At 40.3% G+C, this 22,889-nt stretch overlaps 1 protein-coding gene across 1 annotated transcript; it reads right to left on the minus strand.

The window, feature by feature from the left end:
• Positions 1-17,514: 17,514 nt before the first annotated feature.
• Positions 17,515-19,442, minus strand: LOC311035440 (uncharacterized protein). The gene is made up of 5 exons (XM_084043640.1): positions 19,381-19,442; positions 18,748-19,281; positions 18,482-18,601; positions 17,930-17,970; positions 17,515-17,803 (listed from the first exon to the last, which is right to left on the minus strand). Exons 1-5 carry the CDS (start codon positions 19,436-19,438, stop codon positions 17,687-17,689), a joined length of 870 nt encoding a protein of 289 aa, XP_083899766.1. The 5' UTR covers positions 19,439-19,442; the 3' UTR covers positions 17,515-17,686.
• Between the last annotated feature and the right edge of the window lie 3,447 nt (positions 19,443-22,889).

Consider the following 22,889-nt stretch of genomic DNA (forward strand, 5'->3'; position numbering starts at 1 on the left):
GCCGCTCACGCCGCCGCCGCTGCCGCCGCCGAAGCTGCTGGTGAGGTTGCTGTTGTCGACAGGCTTTGTAAAATCAACCCGGTCTTGCTGTACCTGACAGACAAATTCAAGCAGATGTTTGTTCCAGGTCGTAACATCAGCATCGATGAGGGGATGCTTTTGTGGAGGGGACGCCTATCCTTCAGAGTGTACAACCCAATGAAGCCCACCAAGTATGGAATAAAGTCCTACATTCTGTGCGATTCTGGAACGGGGTACTGCTACTCAATGAAGCCATATTCTGGACAGTACTCTTCCCTACCAGACACAGTCATCTTTCTGTTGCAGGGTCTTACAGGGTACGGGTTTTCGTTGTTCATGGACAACTATTATAACTCCGTGAAGCTGTATGAACTCCTCCTTGAGAAGAACACCCATGCCTGTGGTACCATGAGGCTAAAAAGAGGAGAACCACAAGCCATGAGGGATGTGACGATGTCCAGCCTGAAAGTGGGACAACGTAAGATGCTTCACAATGGCAAAGTGATGTTATTGGCCTGGCGAGACAAACGCATCGTTCGATTGATCACAACCCAGCACAAGGATGAGATGGGCACCCAGATGGTGAGGCAGAAAAAACACAGCGACAAAGTGCCACAGGAGAAGCCAGTTTGTGTCCTTGAATACAACAAGAGTATGAATGCAGTTGACCGACTAGACCAAAACCTAAGCTATTATCCCTTCATCAGGAAGACAGCCAAGTGGAGCAGCAAGTTTGTGGTCTATTTATTCCAAATCGCAATGTACAACGCATTCGTACTCTACAAGACAAGGAATCCAGGTGGCGACTGTAAGTGCATGTATGACTTCATCCTCAGCGTTGTCAAGTCTTGGACCGCTGTGAGACATGCCCCTGTCCCAGCAGACCCGCCTGTCCCCCCCCCGGCCGCCTGTCAGCAGCAACCTCACCAGCAGCAACCTCACCAGCAGCAGCCTCACCAGCAGCCTCATCCTGCCCGCCCCTGCCGTCCCCCGGCCTCTCCGCCCCCCCCTGCCCCCCCCCTGCGTCCTTATGCACCAAGAAGTCGCGAACCTTGTGACCGATTGAGTGGCGATATGAAAGTCCATGAGCTTGTCTATTGTCCCCCCACTGCCAAAAACAAGCACCCAACAAAATGGTGCAGAGTTTGCACCAGGAGGGGAGGGCGGAGTGAGACAAGGTATCAGTGCAAAAGCTGTTTGGTACCCCTCCATGTTATTGATTGCTACCTTGATTACCATACTAAGGAGAAGTATTATTGAATCATTTTGATTGTATTTGTTTGTTTTATTTTCATTTTGTATTTATTTTGACTTTGATTTATTATGCTCTGAGCCAGCCAACAGTTGGCAGTGAATGTGCTGCTAATGTTTCTCACTGCCCCAAGGGATCTGAGTGCGTGATGCCATCTTTGTCGGTGAAAGACATCTATGCCATCACGTCCTCAGACCCTCACGGGGACCACCTCCGCCCTGAGCGATTGATTACCATACTAAGGAGAAGTATTATTGAATCATTTTGATTGTATTTGTTTGTTTTATTTTCATTTTGTATTTATTTTGACTTTGATTTATTATGCTCTGAGCCAGCCAACAGTTGGCAGTGAATGTGCTGCTAATGTTTCTCACTGCCCCAAGGGATCTGAGTGCGTGATGCCATCTTTGTCGGTGAAAGACATCTATGCCATCACGTCCTCAGACCCTCACGGGGACCACCTCCACCCTGAGCGATCTGAGGAGACATTGATGTGCTGGCCAGCAAAACACACAATGATGATATATTGTATTTTTTGTATGTTTTTTGTATGTTGTACTTTGTATGTTGTACTCCACTTGAAAGACATATAAAGTGTTCAAATGTGTCTGCCTGAGTCGTTTCAAACTTTTTCTGTAGACTGTTGGTTTTATATCATAGATATACAATTGCAATTGTCTTGTGTGCACAAATGGAACCAGTGAAATCAGTATCCTAATCTGAAGAAAACCTGGACATAGAATATAGACAGACACATACATAGCTAGCCCTATTTGACCATTACTGTCAACCCTACGGGTCCATTTAGTTCCATTTGCACACAATCAAGAGTTATGGGGGACTGATATTCAGTAATTGGGTTCTGTAGACTGTTGGTTTTATATCATAGATATACAATTGAAAACTAGCAGGTCTTGTGTGCACAAATGGAACCAGTGAAATCAGTATCCTAATCTGAAGAAAACCTGGACATAGAATATAGAAAGACACATACATAGCTAGCCCTATTTGACCATTACTGTCAACCCTATGGGTCCATTTAGTTCCATTTGCACACAATCAAGAGTTATGGGGGACTGATATTCAGTAATTGGGTGTTGTGATAAAAATAAGGCTGTATATAAAACTGTTTCACTATCTAAAAAGTCAAACATTTTCTGATTTTGCTTGGTTTTATGTCATAGATGCTATCTGGATCTCAGTGCTTGTCTGCATGGCATTCACAGAAAATAATTCCTCCTCACTTACCTTGCATACAGTCTATATGTCTATATGGTTTCTATCAGGGGGCATCAATATGTCTGTATTGGATGGATGGATGTGTCACAATGTAGGGATTTATTTTGACCACCAGAGGGGGACAGTGCAAAATCTCTCCCTGTGTGTGCGTGTGTGTGTGTGTGTGTGTGTGTGTGTGTGTGAAATTATAATGGTGTGTAAAACAAACTCAAACAATTGGCACAGATAATGCCAAGTCTTGACACACACACACACACACACACACACACACACACACACACACACACACACACACACACACACACACACACACACACACACACACACACACACACACACACACACACACACACACACACACACACACACTTCTTTTGATCTTATAACTTTGAAAAGAAAAACGTTGAAATGAGCTTGAGATTTGTTTATCAACAAGACACATGTTGATAAACGTTGATGTGAAAAAGCTATATAAAAGTATATTCAAAAGCACTTTCTCAGTGTTGTTAGTTTGAAAACAACAACTGTGCAGATGTCTGATGTCAGTAATGTGTCACTGAAGGTGAAAATATAAGGGTCTAATCACTGTTCTGCCTGAGAGAGAATGTTTCACAAAAGCCTCATTATCTCAGCTTCTAGATCCAGATAGCTGATTTTGGTGAAACCAAGCTATATTCAACTGCCAATAGCTAAAGAACAGAACATGCTAGGAACTCACTTTTTTTCCTGGCGAAAGTAGAGATTCTGATCTTTGTTTTGAGGTATTCCATGTGTTCATAGTCCTAGCACAAAATGTTCTGTGGGCCTAGATAGACTGGCCAGAAAGCTCAAAAATGGCTGGCACAGGCAGCTATGGCTGGTGTTTTAACTCTGGCAGTCAATGTGTTAAGAAGGACTTACAAAGTGCAAGATAAGAGTAAATGGCATGAACCCTAGTCAACAAACAACAGGGTGAATAGCTCTTCAGTGGTTCTTCATTGGTTCTTTGAGATGGTTCTTGTGCTATATAGCACCAAAAACGTTCTCCTATAATTCTGAGCCAATGTGTAGGGAGAATGTGTAGTGTCTATCTATCAGATGCAACATGTTATCTGAATAACATCTGAATGGGTGGAGAGGATGCCTGATCTGAGCCCAGGCCCTTGCCCTCCCAGGCTTTATGTCAAAGTGTCCCCTAACTGCTCCGCTGTATCAATGGCGCGATTGGCACTGCTCCTAATAGTTAGGATGAGTAAATGCAGAGGATCTACTGTATACAGTGCACTGTGATAAAAAAAATACCCCCGATAACATTCTTATCATTTGAGGTGAAGCAAACACTTGTAAAACATTATAAGTGAACAAGTAACCAACATTTATCTGCATAGTATAACTAGCACAAATAGGCAACAACCCACCTAGGATAGGATACTGTTAAGATGTAGTATTGCGTTGCTGTCGGGCAGAAACCTTGTATCTACACATTTTGTTCATAAATGAATGCCCTACTTCATCACACAAGAGTGTTGCACAAAAGTAGTGAAAATAGCAGATCTACAAGCTATCGGCTATTTTCACAATTTTCTTTTTCTTTTTAAATGGTACTAAAAATGAAAGGTTTTGGACATACAAGGTTTCCACCCGCCAGCGGTGATAGGATACTGAGGATAGTATAGGACCCACATAGTATAGGATAAATGTTCTCATACAGATTAATGTGTACGTGTGGAGCAAGATTTAAAGTTCAAGAATGTTATTGTCTCCGCCAGGCCGAAAGGCATGGCGAGAGAGTATGTTTTGCCCCCTGTCCGTCCGTCCGTCCGTGTGTCCGTCCGTGTGTCATTCTGTCTGTGTGCAGCTAATCTCCGGCACCGTTGGCTTGCTCGCAGTGAAACTGTGCACACACACTCCCTGGATGCCACAGAAGAACCTCTGCCCATTTTTTTTCACATGGGTCTTTTATAGCGCCACCAGGAGGCAGATTTGTGCAAAACATATTTTTTGACAGTACTCCTACAGATTTTGTCCAAAAATCCCGCAAATCGGTACACAGTATCTCTATAATCATTAAACAAAACGGGTCTTTCACATTTTTCATATTCCATCCTGATAGGCTAAAAATGGCTTCCAAAGTTTGCAGGAGTGCTCCGTTTTGAACAAAATGCCTCAAATCATGAACACAGCATGCAATGACCTTGACATTTTGCACGTACATTTCCACTATGCCGAGGAAGAAATGCCAATTGAAAATGTTCAAATTAGCCTCATGGGGGCACTATAACAGGCCGATTCGTGTTTTTACCTATCCACCTGTTTCCTAGGCTTTTCACTGTGTTCCACTTCCTGTCTTTTGATCCAATGAAATCCAATGAAACCGGTCAGATGACTAATGATATCCAATGAAATCCGACAGGAAGTGGAAAACACACAGCCAAGAAACAGGTGAATAACTGCACCGAGGGCAAGATACAAAAATGTTAATATAAAACAATAATGGGTAGCCGTAACATTAACAACATTAATTGACTTTATTAACTTATAATCCCTTCATAGACATATTGTTGAAGTTTTAATACTCTTTACCTGATCTGAGCTTTTGTGAAACTGTTCATTGTTTTATTCTGTCTTGGACTCTTCTCATCTTCTGGCCGTATGAGTTTTACAAGCGCACTACAACACATTCCTTATGTGTACCTGTAATCTGTTTATGTCAAATGCAGCAGTGCAGATTTATTGTTTGAGCATAATTAATGCTATAATAATTATAGTGTATTGTCTGATTGTACTGTTTTACAGTTCAAACAACAGCTGTAGACAGGATGTCCAGTGGAACCCCAGCTTCCATCAGAGGTGAGTTTTATTAAAACGTTAAAAATCAACAACTGGTACTTGTTTGGTCATATCTGTGATCTTCATGAATATTACATTTATTTTCCAACCAGGGAAGAACAGCTACCCGACAGAACTGAGAATTGTTCTGATCGGCGGAAGACGCAATGATGACCCAAGTGGAAAGAGTTCAGTGAGAAACGTCATCCTGGGCAGAGACGTTTTTGACACCACAAGAAGAATAGCTAAGAGTGTTGTAAGACAAGAGTTGGTGTCAGGGAGACAGGTCACTGTAGTCGACACTCCAGGATGGACATGTTGTTGTCCCTTAGATCTGACCCCAAAACTGACTCAGTTAGAAATCCAAAAGAGTGTGTATCTGTGTCCTCCAGGACCCCATGCCTTTGTCCTAGTGGTGCCATTGGACACCACACATGTAGGGACAGGGTTGTCAGCAGAGGAGCATATGAAGTTTCTCCTCCATGACAGAGTGTGGAGACACACTATTGTGGTGTTCACTGTAGCTGATGAAGACAAAATCAAAAAAAGATCTGTGAGATATGATGATTATAACTTAAGATATCTTATTGAGAAATGTGAAGGCCGCGTCCATGTTCTTAACATTACTGAAATAGAAGATAGAAGTCAGGTTACAGAGCTGCTGGAGAAGATAGAGCAGATGGCGACTAGTAATGGTACTCACTATGAGACTGAAAAACATATCTCTGTGGGACTGGAGGAGATGGAGAGAACCATCAGAAGAAGAGCAGAACAACGGATGGCAGATGCTCAGAAACACACAACTAGTCTTCCAAAAGATATTGGTATGTTTTGTTGTTATTTCTCAACAAAAAAAACATTCTTATTCATTTTGATATTCATTTAATTTCAACATGATTATTAAATATTAAGAATATATCTTATAATAACCTGGACATTGTGGCTTTGGTCCTTAAACAAAATGGTGTCGAAGTGAAAGTAAAACAAAATTGTTCTGTGACAGGACTGGCTGACCTCAGGATTCTGTTGATGGGACAGTATTGGTCTGGGAAGAGTTCAAGAGGAGACATCATTCTGGGAGAAAGAATTTTAAAAAAAGATCATAGGTCACAACGCTGTGAGGTAAGACAGGGTGAAGTAGCAGGGAGACATCTGACAGTGGTGGACTCACCAGGCTGGTTCTACAACAGTCCACTACAGGACACTTCAGAGATGGACAAACTGGAGATCCAGAACAGCATGCGTCTCTGTCCTCCTGGACCACATGCTGTTCTACTGACGGTTTATGCTGATCAAGCATTCACCAAAGCACAGAGAGTAACAGTAGAAGAACACATGTTACTTCTGACACAGGGAGTGTGGAGTCACACTATTTTAGTGTTCACCCGTGGAGACTGGCTGGGAGACACGAGCATTGAGGAGCACATTGAGGCTGAAGGAGAAGACCTCCGCTGGCTTGTTGACAAATGTGGGAACAGGTACCATGTCTTCAACAATGAGAAGAAAGATGACACTCAGGTCACTGAGCTGCTGGAGAAGATAGAGCAGATGGTAGCAGGAAACAGAGGTGGACACTATGAGCTTGATAGAGATGTTGCAGAGAAGTTGTCAGAGAGGAAGCAGAACATAAAAGAGCATGTCCAGACATTCATGACCAGAACACACAGAGAAAGAGCTGCTCTGAAAGCTCTGTTTGAAGGTGATAATTATATCCTGAAAATATTGTAAATATTGTGATATCGTTGTTGGCTGAGCAACATAGCCTCTATCTATCTATCTATCCGTCCGTACGTCCGTACGTCCGTCTTGTCTTTGTGTCTGTCTTGTCTGTGTTTGTGTCTGTAGTTCACGTGTCTCGAGAATGGTCTGACCGAAAAACTTCAAACTCGATGCCCACTGTTGAGTTGGTCGGATGTGTGGTTGTCCAGAACTGATGATCCGACCGATATGCCCATATATGGGCATGCCTGGCCGACTGACCAAACTCGGCGTGTGTATCACAGAGGACTCGAGGGTGTGATGCACTGCGTGGGAAGTCGGTCAGATCAGCGGATCTCCCAAAAATATTTATAAAACCACAAATCCACATATATGGAGTATGCTGATGTCATCAATATGATGTCCTAGACTGGCCTAGACTCCATACTTGGGTATGCTTGACACAAAACTTCATATATGGGCATAAAAGGGACAGACAGACAGAGAGACGGGTACAACAGGTACTCTGACAACGGGTACAATGGGTATCGCATAACTGGGTGGGGTATGCATTCCCAACGCGCCAATCTCGTAATGCAATACCCATTGGATCGGCTGTATCAAGCTAGATAGATAGACCTTTATTTTGTCCCACATGGGAAATTCAGTCGCCAGAGGCAGTAACAGATACAGAGTAAGAAAAAATACTGTAAGATACAGCAAGGGTAGCAATACAAAACTTCCTGTGTGCTCTGTGGGAAACAGCGGTTGTCCAGAACTGAAAATCCAAAAATCTATATCTGTCTGTCTGTGTGTCCCCCTCTCCCTGTCCCATTTAATGCCCACATGGAGATATCTGTATATGCATGTCTGTCTGTGTCCCTTATATGCCCATGTACGTCATAGTACTGACGTCATAGACTGGCCTCCAAGTGTGATAATGCACTGCATTGGCACTACTTACACTGACAATGGGTACAATGGGTACTTCGACAAGGGGTACAACAGGTATGACCAGAGGAGCTTGCGTTCCCAACGGCTATCGTTCCCAACGAGCATTGGCCTAGTAATAAAGTATAATGCCAAATGAGCAATGCATATTTCAACTCTATGAGGTCAGTTATAAATGTTTAAATGTAATAATTAATACAGTAGCTTAATTTGTGAATCCATTAATCAAATCAGTGTTGTGAACTATTGTTGACTTTCTGTGTGTAAGGAGAACATCAGAGTCTACCAGATGTGAGGGTGATGTTGGTGGGTGGAGAGGCACAAAGGACTGGGAGGCACAAATATGGAGAGTACATACTGCAGCAGTCTGAGTTTCTGAACATGATATTCAAGGTGAGTAACTTTTGATTATCTTGATGTTATAATGAATTACGTTGATGTCAACATTAAAGAGAATGATTATAATGTGAAAGTATCTGCTGTCATGTTTGAATGTTTGAGATGTGAATAATGATCAGTAAACACAGATCTTCTTCTCAAATGAATGTTTGAATATTCTGTTTGCGAACGCGGAAGGAGGCGCGCCGAAAGTGGAGCTTACTATGAAAGTCTGCTCGGCTTGTGTGTCTGTCTGTCTGTCTGTGTGCAGTGCACTGCCTGGGTGCGGCCGACAGAGGGCGCCAGAGTGCAGCTACAGTCAAAACACACACACACACACACACACACACACACACACACACACACACACACACACACACACACACACACACAGAGTCCGTAAATACACAATATTTTCGAGCTGCGTTCGCTTCCAGCGTTCGCGCGTCTTACTTGTTTATCTATATTCAGTGGTTAAAATGGATTGTAGATTTTTAAACAACTGGAGGTTCAGGCCATGTCTGAGTCATAGTGTCGGGAGCTTTGTCAGATAACCTGTTGTACCCGTCTGTCTGTGTCCCTTTTGTGAAGAAGAGAGAAGCGAGCACTCATCCGACGAGTAGTTCACAGTTCGCGTGTGTCAGGTGCACGGTTCTGGCAGAATTAGTCTCTTAGAAAGGAATAACAGCACTCACTTAGATCCTTTTAGGATTTCTTGTTTTATTTAAATCATAAGCCCCAGCAGCAGATCATTAAACGCGACAAACCTTTCTTCAACTTGAATGAAACATACAGAAATAAGTGTCACTTATAAAGGGGGCCTTGGTGCTTCGCACAAAGCGGTCCGGGTGAACCACATATATCGTATTGTCATATCATACTGCAAACACTTTTTTAGAAAAAAATAGCACAAAATAACGTCACAGTGTTCCACTTCTTTTGTTTCATGATTTTGGAAAAAAAACAATCTGTTCGAACCCCTACATGAAGACAGACTCAGATTTTTTTTATTTTTACAAAATTGTACACATAGAGTAAAGACACAGTTTATATAATAATAGTTTAATAAAAAATAGCCGCAACAGTTCCTCATTAAGCCCTTTAGGGTGTTCGGTTTGTAGGGTGTGTATCCACCAAGACTCTCTCTGTAACAAAATTCTCTCACGATCCCCACCTCTTTTTGGGCGGCAGTGGCTCAGGGGTAGAGTGGCTAAAGGTCCCCTTTATAGGTGACACTTATTTCTGTATGTTTCATTCAAGTTGAGGAAGGCCTGCGGGCCTAACCGTCCGTCGCGTTTAATGATCTGCTGCTGGGGCTAATGATTTAAATAAAACAAGAAATCCTAAAAGGATCTAAGTGTGTCCCTTTCATGCCCATATATGGAGATTCCTGATGTCATCATTATATGCCCATACATGGGCATACCCCCTTTTGTGCCCATATATGGAGCTTACTCGTGGTTTGTTTATGGTAATGTTGTCATAGTGACGTGGCCGACTACCCGTGGTTTGTTCATGTTGTCATAGTGACATGGGCGGGGTTTGTTTATGTTGTCCTAGTGATGTGGCCGTGGTTTGTATATGTTGTCATAGAGATGTGGCTGAGACAGAATGACGTCAGAGGTCCACCGCCACCCACCCACCCGTCGGCCGGTCCGCCTTTAAGCCAATTTTAATATACTCTAGGATGCGACACATGTCTGTAATTCACAAGCTTTGTCAGTTTCCCATTTGCATTTCACTGTGATCTGTGTTAACAGTGTAGCTGCCACTTTTATCTATTCTGTTTTTCTTCCATAACTCTATGCTGGTTGCAATCATTAACCTCCTTCAGATGTATTTTGGTTGTTAAATTACTCCATATATCATTACCGTTTATTGTCTCCGCCAGAGGTGGAGAGTATGTTTTCGTCTCCGTCCTTCCGTGTGTCCGACCGTCTCAGCCAAGCTAACATTGGTGAAGCTTCACGTGACACGTGACAATATGTTGTCACCAATGCTTTGATTGGCTAGCGAGACGCATGATGACATAAAAACCTATAAATATCAAATGTGCTTCAAAAAATAATTTATATTTTTTGAAGCTAAGCTAACATTGGTCAAGTGGCACGTGACAATATGTAATATAAATTGGTAAGACAGGATTAATCAGGAACAGTACTGGCGGAGACCTGTGCTCCGAGGAGCACATGTTTTTGTTTTGTAGCATTCTTGTGGCGCTGACACAGTAGAATCAGAGAGTTCATCTCTACCCAGGCCAACAGAATAGAAAGAAGATTTTGATTATTATGACTAACTTACAGTAAACATCATATTCCAGGAGTTTCAACCCCAAAGTAAACAGACAGAATATCTCAGACAACAGAGACAAGTTGCTGGAAGAAATGTGAGCGCGGTGATCTGTCCAGACTGGTCCACTACACCTCCATCACAGAAGATCAAAGACGTTCTTCAACACGGACTGACCCTGTGTTCTCCTGGGCCCCATGCTGTCCTGCTGACTGTTTCTGTCATGTCCAGTTTCTCTGAAACTGACAGGAGATCAGTGGAGGAACACATGGAGCTGCTGGGGGACAGAGTTTGGAGACAAGCTCTGGTTCTGTTTACAGAGGGATGGTGGCTGGGAGACAGACATGTCGAGGAGTACATCGAGTCCGAAGGAGAAGCTCTGACGTGGGTCATGGAGAAATGTGGATACAGGTACCATGTTCTCCAGTTCTCCAAGTGGGACATTTCTGAAGAAACAGAATTGATGGAGAAAGTAGAAGACCTGGTGATGAGGAACAGAGGACACTTTGAACCTTTAGTCTCAAGAGAAGACAGGTCTGTCAGAGACACGGGGCACTTCAGGGTGGGTCATGAGACAAGACAGATGACACTGCTTGAAAGACTGAGACGAAAGAAAACATTGAGTGCTGAAGAATGGAACCGAAGAGAAGACGAATGGAAGAAGAAAGAGGAAGAATGGAGGAGGAGAGAGGAGGAGATGATAGATAGGATGTTGAAGTTTGTGGCGATGGAACCAAAAGAATCAACCCTGCCAGCTGCTAGGAGAAGAAGGAACAGCATGGAGCATATTCTTCCAAGTAGTCAGTATCAGTGTAATTGATCTGCTAACAGTCTTCAATGTGATCGTTCTAAATGCCAGACCGCACCAATGCAACTAGTCGCAACTTCTTGCAACACAACAGTTTTAAGGCCAGTCCAACATGCCCACTGCCATTGGGGATAATGGTTGCAAGTAGTTGCATGTTGCAAGGGGTTGCATTGGTGTGGACTAGCCTTTAATACAGTTACTTTTATAAATGTAACATTTCCTCATCAGATAAACTCTGAAATGTGGATAACATTTACAGTAGCCTAACCCTTAAAAACTGACCTAAACTTTTTTTATTCCTAAATTTCTATCCCACGATTTCCAAATTTTTCACCTATTGCCAATTGGGTGACCTAATCTTTAATAAAGATCCCTCTTTATTAAAGAGATAATAGTGCAACTGAAAACAAACTCCTTGTAACATGTAAATATTATCAGTATATTTAATTGTTATTATCATTATTATAGTCTTTTGTTTTTCTTTTATTATTTTCATTGTAATGTCTGTTGTCTTTTGTTCCAGTGAGTGGCGGAACACCTTCAGAAACAGGAAGTTCATATGGCTGGACACCTACCAAGGTTTCTGATTGGCTGCTGAAGAGACATCCTGTACCCTCTACAGGATATGGCACCATGAGTGAAGCTCCCAGCCAGGCAGACACTGATGTGATGAGTGTGCGAGATGAAGATGATTCATAGATGTAACTTTAGCTTAGCATCAATCACACACATTTTAAGTATTTCTTTCATTAAAGATTAGTACAATAAGTAAGACAAAAAAAATATAGGCAAATAAGGATGATAATTACACCCCACCAAAGAAGGAAAACCTAAAATGCTTTTATCATGAGCATGAAGAATGTTTCAGTGTAAAGATATTCAGACTCTCTTACAGAAACAATTGAGATAATATATCATAATAATAATATTAAATGATTGCCAATCAGCTCACACATTGTATTTATACTGTATGTATTGACATGCTTATTGAGATATAACTGCGACGAAAAGTAAATGACTTAATTTTGAGCGCATAAGAAAGTGTTTTCCATTTCTACATGTTGGTGTATATAATAGTAGGCTATAGATTCAAATACATTTTCACATGTTGATGTTTTCTACCCTATGTATCTCTGTGAAAACGTAACCAAAATACATGTTCAATACATTTACAGTACAACTACATCTGCTTTCATGTGGAAAATTCATTTCAACATAATTGCTATATTTCTACAGTACATGCTAGCCCGTAGCACTTCACCTACTGTAGCCTTGGGTGCATAGAACCCGGGGAACATACAGTAGAAACTTACCCCACCTTGACGACAATGCAGTCTTATGCAACGGTTAAAATGTAATTTAGATAGCATGTTATGTAGACAGATGCCAGGTTCATTTGTTGACCTGGCATCCTATAGTTTGTATAGTTTCAATATACAGAATATTTTTATTTTTATATTTCACTGTTTAGACTGATGCTAGGTTCTTGGTTTACCTATGAACCTAGATTACTAGGCACTACACTGTCTCTGTGAATTTGATGTATATGTGTTTACCTCGCTTATTGTCTGCTAAATGCCTAAATTGTAAATTGTATGCTTCAGTTCAAATATAAAGCATCTCTACAGTACGTGCTGATTAATTGGTTTATGGATTCATTTTTATTGTAATTGATTTATATATTCCATGTCTTGTATGTCCTGTATATTAGTGGACAGTGTTTGTCTCATCTATAAGGAAATACATCACTGGTTCATGCAAATGTACTGTACTGGAAATTATTTTATTATATTCTATCTCATTTACTATATGATATGTTAACTATGTAGGTGGCTTTAAGAAAGAGGGAATTGACTTACTAATAGATGTATAATAATATATATTAAAAGCGTATTTCTCTTTAAGGCAAACATGCACCGTCAGTATAAATGGAACAAACGTTGATTTCAGCAAGATAAAAGGTCACAGTTACAGTAGATAGTTAAGAGGTCATGCTTCAAATATACAATGTTGTTGGGTTCAATCCTACCCACCTTTATAATCTTTTTTCAAGGTTGTGATACATGGGTCAGAACAGGAACAAATGCTTGGAGAGCATTAAAAGCATGGTTGTGTTGCTGCTCTACTGGTCTTCTTTATGGAAGAACAATGTGGTCTGACCAGGCTGACCATGGTTCACAAGATTATCCATGGAGAGGTTCCTACAAATAACAATTAGAGTATTTTACTCAGATCAGGGACTCACACAATATCTTGTGAAACAAATGGAAGGAATGGTTTTAATGTACATAGAGTAGCATATTATGTCTTGCCATAAGTAAACTAGTTACTATTACAGTGCATATATTATGTATTCAAACATCACGCAATGTTCTCATTTGTTATTCATTGTATAACTCCCACTCAACATTTAATTGCAAGGTTTCTTGTTTTTATTTTTATATGTTAATAGAGGATACAATCTCAAGATTAAATGTTGAGTTATGAAATGAATAACAAATGAGAACATTTCATGATTCACATTTTTTGAATACTTAGCTAATATATGGTATCTGTTAGTGTATGTATAAGAAATACACAGCCACCCCTATAAGCCTTTTTGCCTGGGCAGTGGGCACTTGATGCTTCACAATGTGTCACTGAAACATACAAACTTAGGACCAGCAGTATGGTGAGTCAAACATGCACGTTTATCACACTGAGTTATCATGTGAGATCTTAAATACTAGAAAAGAAAGTCATATTCTTGAAGAAACAGTGTGGGTTAACTATGTACAGTATGACTTACTTGACTTAAACCCTTTCGCTCTTTGGGGAGCATAGGTCATTTATGAATTTCCTCCAGCTAGTTCGGTGTTGGGCGATCTTCTCTGCTTCCTTCCAAGATGTTCCTTTTTCCCTGAGTTCCGTCTCGACAGACCTTTTCCAGCTGTTTCTGGGTTTTCCTGGTTTTCTTTTCCCCTGAGGATTCCATGTTAAGGCCTGCCTGGTTATGTTGGAGGATGGTTTCCTCAGGGTGTGCCCAATCCAGCCCCATTTCCTGCGTTTAATTTCGGTTTCAATTTGTTCTTGTTGTGTGGTTTTCCAGAGCTCTTCATTTGTGATGGTGTTAGGCCATTTAACTATGTAGCCTATAGGTGGTATTTATGGTATCAATTAAGAATGATGGGAGTGTTCAGGCTTATTATAAGTACAGTATGGCTGCTTTCTTTAGCCAGCAGCCACCCTGCCTCTGCTGAATGCTTGAACCTAAGCAAACAGGGCTTGGTTAGTACTTATGAGAGCTGACCTCCTAACCAAGTTGTGTTGGTGGACCAGTAGGTGGCAGTCTTTCCTATGAACAACTACTATCAAATGGGGCCATAAACTGTAAGACTGGGACACTGCTTTAAATATGGTATCCTTCAAATTAGATATTTAACCAGTGGTTCTCAACTTTTCAATTTCAAGGACCCCCATAACTCTGAGAGTGTACAAATGGAACCAAATGGACCTGTAACAGTCATAATAGACATTAAAGGAGTAGTTCACCGCCAAATAATTAGTTCACATGTGTGTGCCCATGGCGTGTGCGTCATTTGTGCATGAGACGATTTAGCCTGTGAGTATTAAAGTAAATATTCTTCTTATTTAGCTGTATTTTTGATTGAGCCAAAATATGAGTAAGAGACAGGGTAAATTTACTAAACACACACATGATCTCTGGAGCCATGTGAGCCATGTCTTAACAAACAGCTTTTTCATATTCAATAACAATTTTATATAATAACCATCCAGTGTTTGTGATAGGTACTATATACTGTATGTATTGCGTCGAGGGCAACAATTCTAGTTATTTCATTTTTCTTATGTCACTACATAAAAAGCACTATGAATGCTACATATATCTGTACAGAGCACAACTATGGTACTGTCATGTGACTTTACTGATTTCCATGTGGGTGGTCTCTATGTATACAGTACATTCATTGTGGTTAGAGGTTAGAGGCTTGACACAGATGTGGAAATACTTACCATCAATTCCTTCCTGTGTAGAGTTAAATGACAGTGGGAGGATGGCCTAAAGTCACAATGGTTCTCTGATGCCTTACAGTAAGACATTTAATCGGTAAAATCCACTTTAACTTCAAATTAATGTTTTGTTTCACCTTAAACAGTACAGTTTGTTAGTGGATATTAAACTCTTTCCAATGATATAATCCACAACTATAATCTATGATAATATCAAAGTCAGTCTATGGTCTCATAGTGGAATTTAAATTGGACGTGGAACAACATGTATTGTGGTGTGTTATAATACAGAGAGCAGTTTTTGGAAGCTCCAGGTCTTCAGTGGTTTAAGCAGGTTGTGAGTCATGGCACACATGATTGTGATACTCTGCTTCCTGCTAGAAACCACAAACTGCTGCAGTGACAGATCCAAAGCACAGTAAAGATGAACAAAGATCAATAGGACCTGATGAGGCCTCTTGTGTGAGGGGATACACGTCTAAAATAAAGCTTGTACAATATAGTACAAAGCTATATGTGTGTGTTTCTTTCTTTCTTTTTTTTAAAAGTCAATATGATTAATCATTTCTACATTGAGAACAAAGGCTACATAGTCATGGAAGCTTCAAAGTACCACATTTAGGGTGCGTTCGAAAATACAGCACTGAGCGCACTGGCCAATACAAACTAATAGGCGAGTGTGCTCCGGCGCACAATTCCCGAACGCACCCTTACAATGATAAATAACCTCAGTAATGTGAAAATTACATTTCATGTTAAATACATTTTATCTCTGCTATGCAGTAGGATGCTGTGCCCCTGTGGCTGCAGACCAGTCTTCCTGTTCTCGCTTCACTTTAGTTTCCATCAACGGAAACTAAACTGTGACCACACAGAAGTGAGAACAGAAGCTGTCAGATGAGACTTGGTTGAAAGGTATAAACTGCATCAAAATGCGTACACATCCATGCGTGGCCAGTCATACTTTGTAAGTCACTCTGGATAAAACCACACATTTTTTACTTTTATATTTAAATTTGTAATAACAAACATCTAATCCGTATTTTGTAATTGCACTTTATAATGTGCAAAAAAATCCATAGCAATCTAAGCATATCTAACTCCTCCATGTGAGCCCTCCCCCCCACAAACTTGACAACATGTTCTCTGGAGCCATGTGATAATGAGTATCAAACTGCTTTTTTTCAAATTCAACAATTTGCTATATTAAGCATTCACAGTTTGTGACTTTGCTCCTATGCCCCCTTTTGTCATGCAAGGCTGAGCAGCGGTAAAGTCCCTGCCTACCACCACGGAGGTTGTGGCTATGCGAACACAATTGGCCCATGTAATCCTATGGGCTGGGGCGGCACCTGCGGGGAGTGTTGGGCGGGAGGAGTAGGACGAAAGCTCTACGTCTGCCCGGTGGGGGCTCCTCACTGTCAGTGAGTCAGTAGGATACACAGAAAAACACAGAAATGTGTGTGGGGAGGAATCAATTGGCACAACGACTAAATTGGGGAGAAAAAGGGGGTAAAACATTATTGGCTACTCTAAATTTAGAAAATAAATTGTGATAACAAAAGTCAATTAAAGAAGAGGCAGCTCCTCTTTTGTCAACAAGAGTGCACTAAAGACTAGCTGGAGCCCTCTTTCAATGTCATTTTGATTATGCTTGGTTCCCCAACACCTCAATGTCACTAAAAACTCAAATTCAGACCTCCCAAAACTAACTGATACGGCTACTACTCGGTCTCAAGCCCATAACCCACCTTTTACCAACTCACTTTGATAGTTTGGGATGGCTCAGGGTAGAAGACAGGGTTAAGCAAATATCCATGGGATTGGTATTTAAGATAGTCAGAGGGGCAGTGCCCTCAATACCCTCATACCTGTCGAACTACTTCTGTTAGTGATACCCACAGCCACAACACCAGAGGGAGCTACGATCTGGTACCCCCCAAATTTAGCATACACATGGGAAAACCTCTGTAGAACCTCTACAAAATAAATTAAGAAATAAATACATTAGAAAAAATAAACTAAAAAAGTTTTGTTAAAGCATTTATTCATTGCTATTCAATGCATAATTTTAAACTTACAAATCAAGGCATTTTCTTACCACAAGGTGAAGCTACAGAATAATAAATTGTACTGTTTGAGAACTCAGTCATAAGTGTATTGATGCTTAGCACACAAAGTAGATCGCAGAGAATGGTAGATAGATAGCTGTGGATAGTAGCTTACATATATCAGTTCTGTTGCTTAACTCCAGTATACACAGTGTCATTCTCCATGTTGTTCCTCTGTGGTCTTGGCCGTCCCTTCTTGCTGAGACTCACAGCAGCATAATGGAGGTTGTCCTCACTCTGGTCCTGAATAAAATAATATAAATAAAAAGATCATGATCAATGGAACAAGATCTTGGAGTGGACTTTGTGGCCATGGAGAAACTTTAGAAAGAAAATTAGGTCAAATAAATACATAAAACCTACCAACGTGTTTGTAGGAGGCCTGGAGGAACCAAGGGAATGTCCTATAAACCCAAGTATATAATTAATTAATTAATTAAAACCTCACTATGTAACTTTGTTTTAATGAATAAAATGTAATTTTGTCCCAGCTGTATGGTAGAGTATGTTTATACAATATAACTTATACATCTCCCGTCTCCCTGTTGAGACATAGATCATGTCAAAGGTCATGTCTCACCTAAGGTCTGACACAAATTTGGACCTGATGGTCAAGAGTAAATTTATCCCCTGAGCAAGCAGGCCGGCTCTATTAGCTCAATGGTAAAAATGTCAGCACTTGCGTAGGAAACCGGGTTAAAATCCGGGGTATAAGAGGAAAGTTACATAGTGCTCCTTTAATAATAAGGGTAATAATAATAATAATAATAATAATAATAATAATAATAATAATAATAATAATAGTAATGGAAATAATAATACTATATATAAATCATGTTATGAACCTTTCCTGTCTACTGTACTACAGGACCAGTGTTACAATACCACCCAAAATCAAAATGTTTTGGAACTCACCACTATGACCATATGTTCCCCGTTTCAACGTGTAGTTGATGGAAGTCAAGAGAATTATCAGGATGATGGAAATGACTAGTGCCACACCCAGGCAACACACCAAGGGAAGCATTGTCCTGTCTGTAGAGATTTAGCACAAGGAAAAAAATGTTGTTTTACTTCTCTTGATTTGATTTGTAAAGCTGCCTTCTCACTAATCCCGGGGTACTTGGAAAAGTATCCCGGAATTACTTTATCATAAGACCATATTAATGTAGATGAAATACCATAGTGCTGGGATCGAGTTGTGTCCGTAGTCACATTTCCAGACAGTATCTCCCCACATGAGACCTCAGCATAGTCAGTACCAGCAGTGTGGACGGTACAGGTCATAGTCACAGACTCTCCTGAATGGACTGGCTTCTCTGGAGACTGCTGGACAATAACTTGGAAGCCGGACGAGGAACCTTTGACATGGAGCATGATTGTTTCTTTGAACTCAAATTCATAATAGCGCCCCATCCCACAGTAATACATTGCAGAGTCTGACATTTGCACATCCACTATCTTGAGATGATTTATCTCTTCTCCTGTGACCACAGAAAAACGAGGATCGTTCTTAAATCTTTCGGAAAAGGTAGTATTCCCTTTGTATCTGATCCGGGACGCTAACAGCTCAGGTTTATCTCCAAGATTGCGCTTGTACCAGTAGAAGTTCTTGAAGTTGCCTTGATTGAAGCAGTTCAAAGTCACGGTTTCTCCAGCATCGGCAATTATGAAACCCTTCTGCTGTTCTAGCACTGACAGCTGAGCAAATTGAACTGGAAAGAGGCATACAGCATATAAATACAAATATATAATAACATTTAAGGATGGATGATTGTTTTGATTGTATGTAAAAAATAATTATGGCATTTTACCTTTTCCCCATAGAAGTAGACACATTAGATGCAGGATGATCTTTGGTGCTGCCATCATCGTCATGATTGTCTCTTGAGTGGAAACAGTTTACGCATGTACTGTAGACCACCTCTTAAGAGGTGGGGCAACGTGTGATTGGCCAAATTGATTGCTTTGCCTTGTGATGACGTCATGAGAGACTGACAACAAATCTATAAGTGACCCAGGCTACATTGTGCTTGAGAAATCAGTACTCTTCTATTATTACAGCTGTGTAGGGATCTACGACGCCACCACAGAAGTCTAACAGCAAGTGTATTTGATGCATGTATATAATGCACACACTGAGTCACACTTCACATGACTTCCAGGTATACAATGTGACAATACGGGGGCGGCTGCTGTGGGCATGACACGGGTAGTGGTGGGGGGCTGTGATTATGGTCCTTAAAGGGTCTACACCATGAATTTTTAATTTTTCTTCATTTTTGTGTGTTTTTGGTCTCCCCCACCTCTCTTCTGTTCCAAAAAATACCCGACTTCGAGCATGCAGGCTTTCATAGGCTATCTGTGGTTTTTATGTAAATTGGTCTGAAAACAGTCCGTCAGATTTGTTCCCCCTGCCTACGTCACGTCAGGGAACAATTCCTCCCGTTTTTCAGTTCCAACCAAAAAAAAAAAAAAAATCTTTAAATTTTTTTTTTCTTATTATTATTATTATTATTATTATTTTTTTTTTTACTTTTTCCACACAGAACCAGGAGATAACATGCATACAAACTGTCTCAATAGCGCCCCGTGCCAAACAGGACAATGTGGTATTGCAGGTGAAAGTGCTTTATAAGCCAGAGAGAAGTTAGTTGGAATGAGTATATCTGAGGCTTGATTTAGGCTCAAACCTTTTGAAAAACGTTTGAGGGACATAAACAATATGATATTAAATATATATATATATTTTTTTTAATTCATGGTGTAGACCCTTTAAAAGTAAGTTGCATACATTTACGAACATACAATATTTGTCTAGGAGAGGAATGACAATGATATAAGACAAAATACACAAAATATAGGTTGAGAGTGGCTCAGCACTGACTCATAGGAAAGCCAGATTTACACAATAAACACTGATGGTAAATATCATGACCAGCACTATTATTTACTCGCAAAGCAGGTGATGTTCTGATAGTAGGCATACATAAAGTAGCCTATACACAAACATTAACGACTCATGCTGATATTCCCCCAAAAATGATTGTACTCAAATTCTCACTGATTGTGTTTTGTAGGTGTACTGTATGCAATTGTTCAACCATGCACATGCATGATTGTAAGGTGTGTTAAACGTGCTCGCCCCGGGTCAAATCAGATATTCCAAAACGTAACCTCAGTAAAACTATGCCTAAACCTAGCCTTATTCCTAAACTTAACCTCAGTAAAACTATGTCTAAACCTAACCTTATTCCTAAACGTAACTTCAGTAAAACCATGCCTAAACCTAATCTTATTCCTAAACGTAACCTCAGTAAAATTATGCCTAAACCTAACCTTATCCCAAAACAATGCCTAACCCTAAACTTATTCCTAACATTATCCTCAGTAAAACAAATACAAGAATACAAGAACCGCTGGGGGTGAGCGTTCTGGATACTCTGGGCTCAGATCAAATCCCTGTGGGGCTCCCGTGCTGAGGGTCGGGGGGCGGGGGGTTGGGGGGTTGTTCCCATCCACACCACCTGATGTCATTCTGACAGGGAGTCGAAGATCTTCACAAATTGGGCTTATTCCTTTTCAAAATTGCCTTACATCATGAACACAACATCCGATCCAATCATGACCAAATTGAAATCACTCAATACTAGGGGTGTAATGATATGTTTTAACAACGATTCGATACGTATCACGATACTTGGTTGTCGATACGATACATGAACGATACAGGTTAAGAACGATACGATACATTTTGATTCAGTGAATTAGTCGATACGATACATGAAAGATACAGGACAGGTTAATTTAGAACGATATGATTTGATTCAATGATTTAAAATGTATATAGTAACTATTTATTTACCCAAAAATGGTGTGGAAAATAAATACCTGGACTGGATATAAACCCCTCTTTCTGTTTTTTCTTCTTAAAAGTACTTAGTATTGATACAATTGATTATTTGCATTGCAAAACGATTCGATACGATTATTTGCATTGCAAAACCATTCGATACGATACAAACTCAAACGATACGATATTTTGCTGTTTGCATATCGATATAGTAGATCGTTGAAAATTCGATTCGATGCAGTTACTATATCGTTACACCTCTACTCAATACAGTGCACCTCCAAATTAGCTTTCTTTCTTTCTCTCCTTTTCCTTTATTTATTCAGGGAAGTCCATTGAGAGCAAGCTCTCTTTTCCAAGGACGCCCTGATAACAGCATAATAACACACATACATAATGAAAGACAATAACAAACATTTGAATCACATTCACAGATGCAAATAAACATAGTGTTACATGAAACAGGTGCAGTCACTAAGTGTATGTGTAGTGTGTCCTCAAGAAGCACCCTAATATGTCTCTATTGAGACCAATCGCACCAGTTTCAGAGAGTCCTGAAGTTTGTTCCATTTGTGTGGAGCATAATATATGAAAGCAGTCTTTCCTTGTTCTCTGCTCTTACGTGGACTGGTATATCTAATTTGTGTTTATGAACTTGCTGAATGTTCAGTAACCTTTGGTTCTAAAAGCGAGGATAGGTACAAAGGAAGCTTACCACACAAGGCCTTATAAATAAATAAAATACAATGTTGCTCTCTACGAACTGTGAGAGATGGCCAATTTATCATAAAATACAGTGATGGGTGAGATAATCATCACCAGTAATAAGACATAGGGCACTGTGGTAGACTGCTTCAAGAGGCTTCAGTGTGGAGATTGAAGCATGCATGTACAGCACATCACCATAGTCAAACACAGACATTATTACAGATTGAACAATAGTACTACCTACTGGCTAGCAAAAAACAAGACCTGTTTCTGTAGAGGAAACCAAAATGTACCAAAACCAAAATATAGATATAGTTGAAATAATATCATTGAACATTTAATTTCAATGTAATTAAAAGATTATAATGAATCAAATAATTATACAAATGTATCTATAAATTCCACACATCTCTCTCTGTCTGTCTGTCTGTCTTTGCATATCTCCAGCCCAAGCGACTCCTCATACTTGGTGGGTGTATTACTGTTGACTGTTGACCCAAGGAAGTGCAGTGTCGAATTTTAAGTCCATCAGGACAGCAGTTCTCCAGAACCAGCCGGGACCGCTCTGAGTAGGCATGTGTACCTTGCAAAACTATAATAAATAAATAAATAAATAACACATATTTGTTTATGTTGTAAATAGGCTGGACACCATTTTGAAGTTGTTGACAAGTTGCTGACAATTGCCCCCAACCGTACCACCCATAAAACCAGCTACCCTGCTGACTAAAAACGAATAAAGCAGACATTAGAGATATCAAA

This window comes from Gymnoscopelus microlampas, assembly GCF_963454915.1.
Source record: "Gymnoscopelus microlampas genome assembly, chromosome: 19".
In the NCBI taxonomy this organism is placed as follows: domain Eukaryota; kingdom Metazoa; phylum Chordata; class Actinopteri; order Myctophiformes; family Myctophidae; genus Gymnoscopelus; species Gymnoscopelus microlampas.

What these genes read in the sequence shown, in the direction of transcription:
- LOC311035440 (XM_084043640.1), bottom strand. Translation starts at nt 19,438, where the DNA reads ATGATGGCAGCACCAAAGATCATCCTGCATCTAATGTGTCTACTTCTA. An exon ending in AACTCGATCCCAGCACTATG is followed by an intron (nt 18,602 to 18,747) that starts GTATTTCATCTA and finishes AAATCTCTACAG; the next exon opens with ACAGGACAATGCTTCCCTTG. An exon ending in GGGAACATATGGTCATAGTG is followed by an intron (nt 17,971 to 18,481) that starts GTGAGTTCCAAA and finishes TTGGGTTTATAG; the next exon opens with GACATTCCCTTGGTTCCTCC.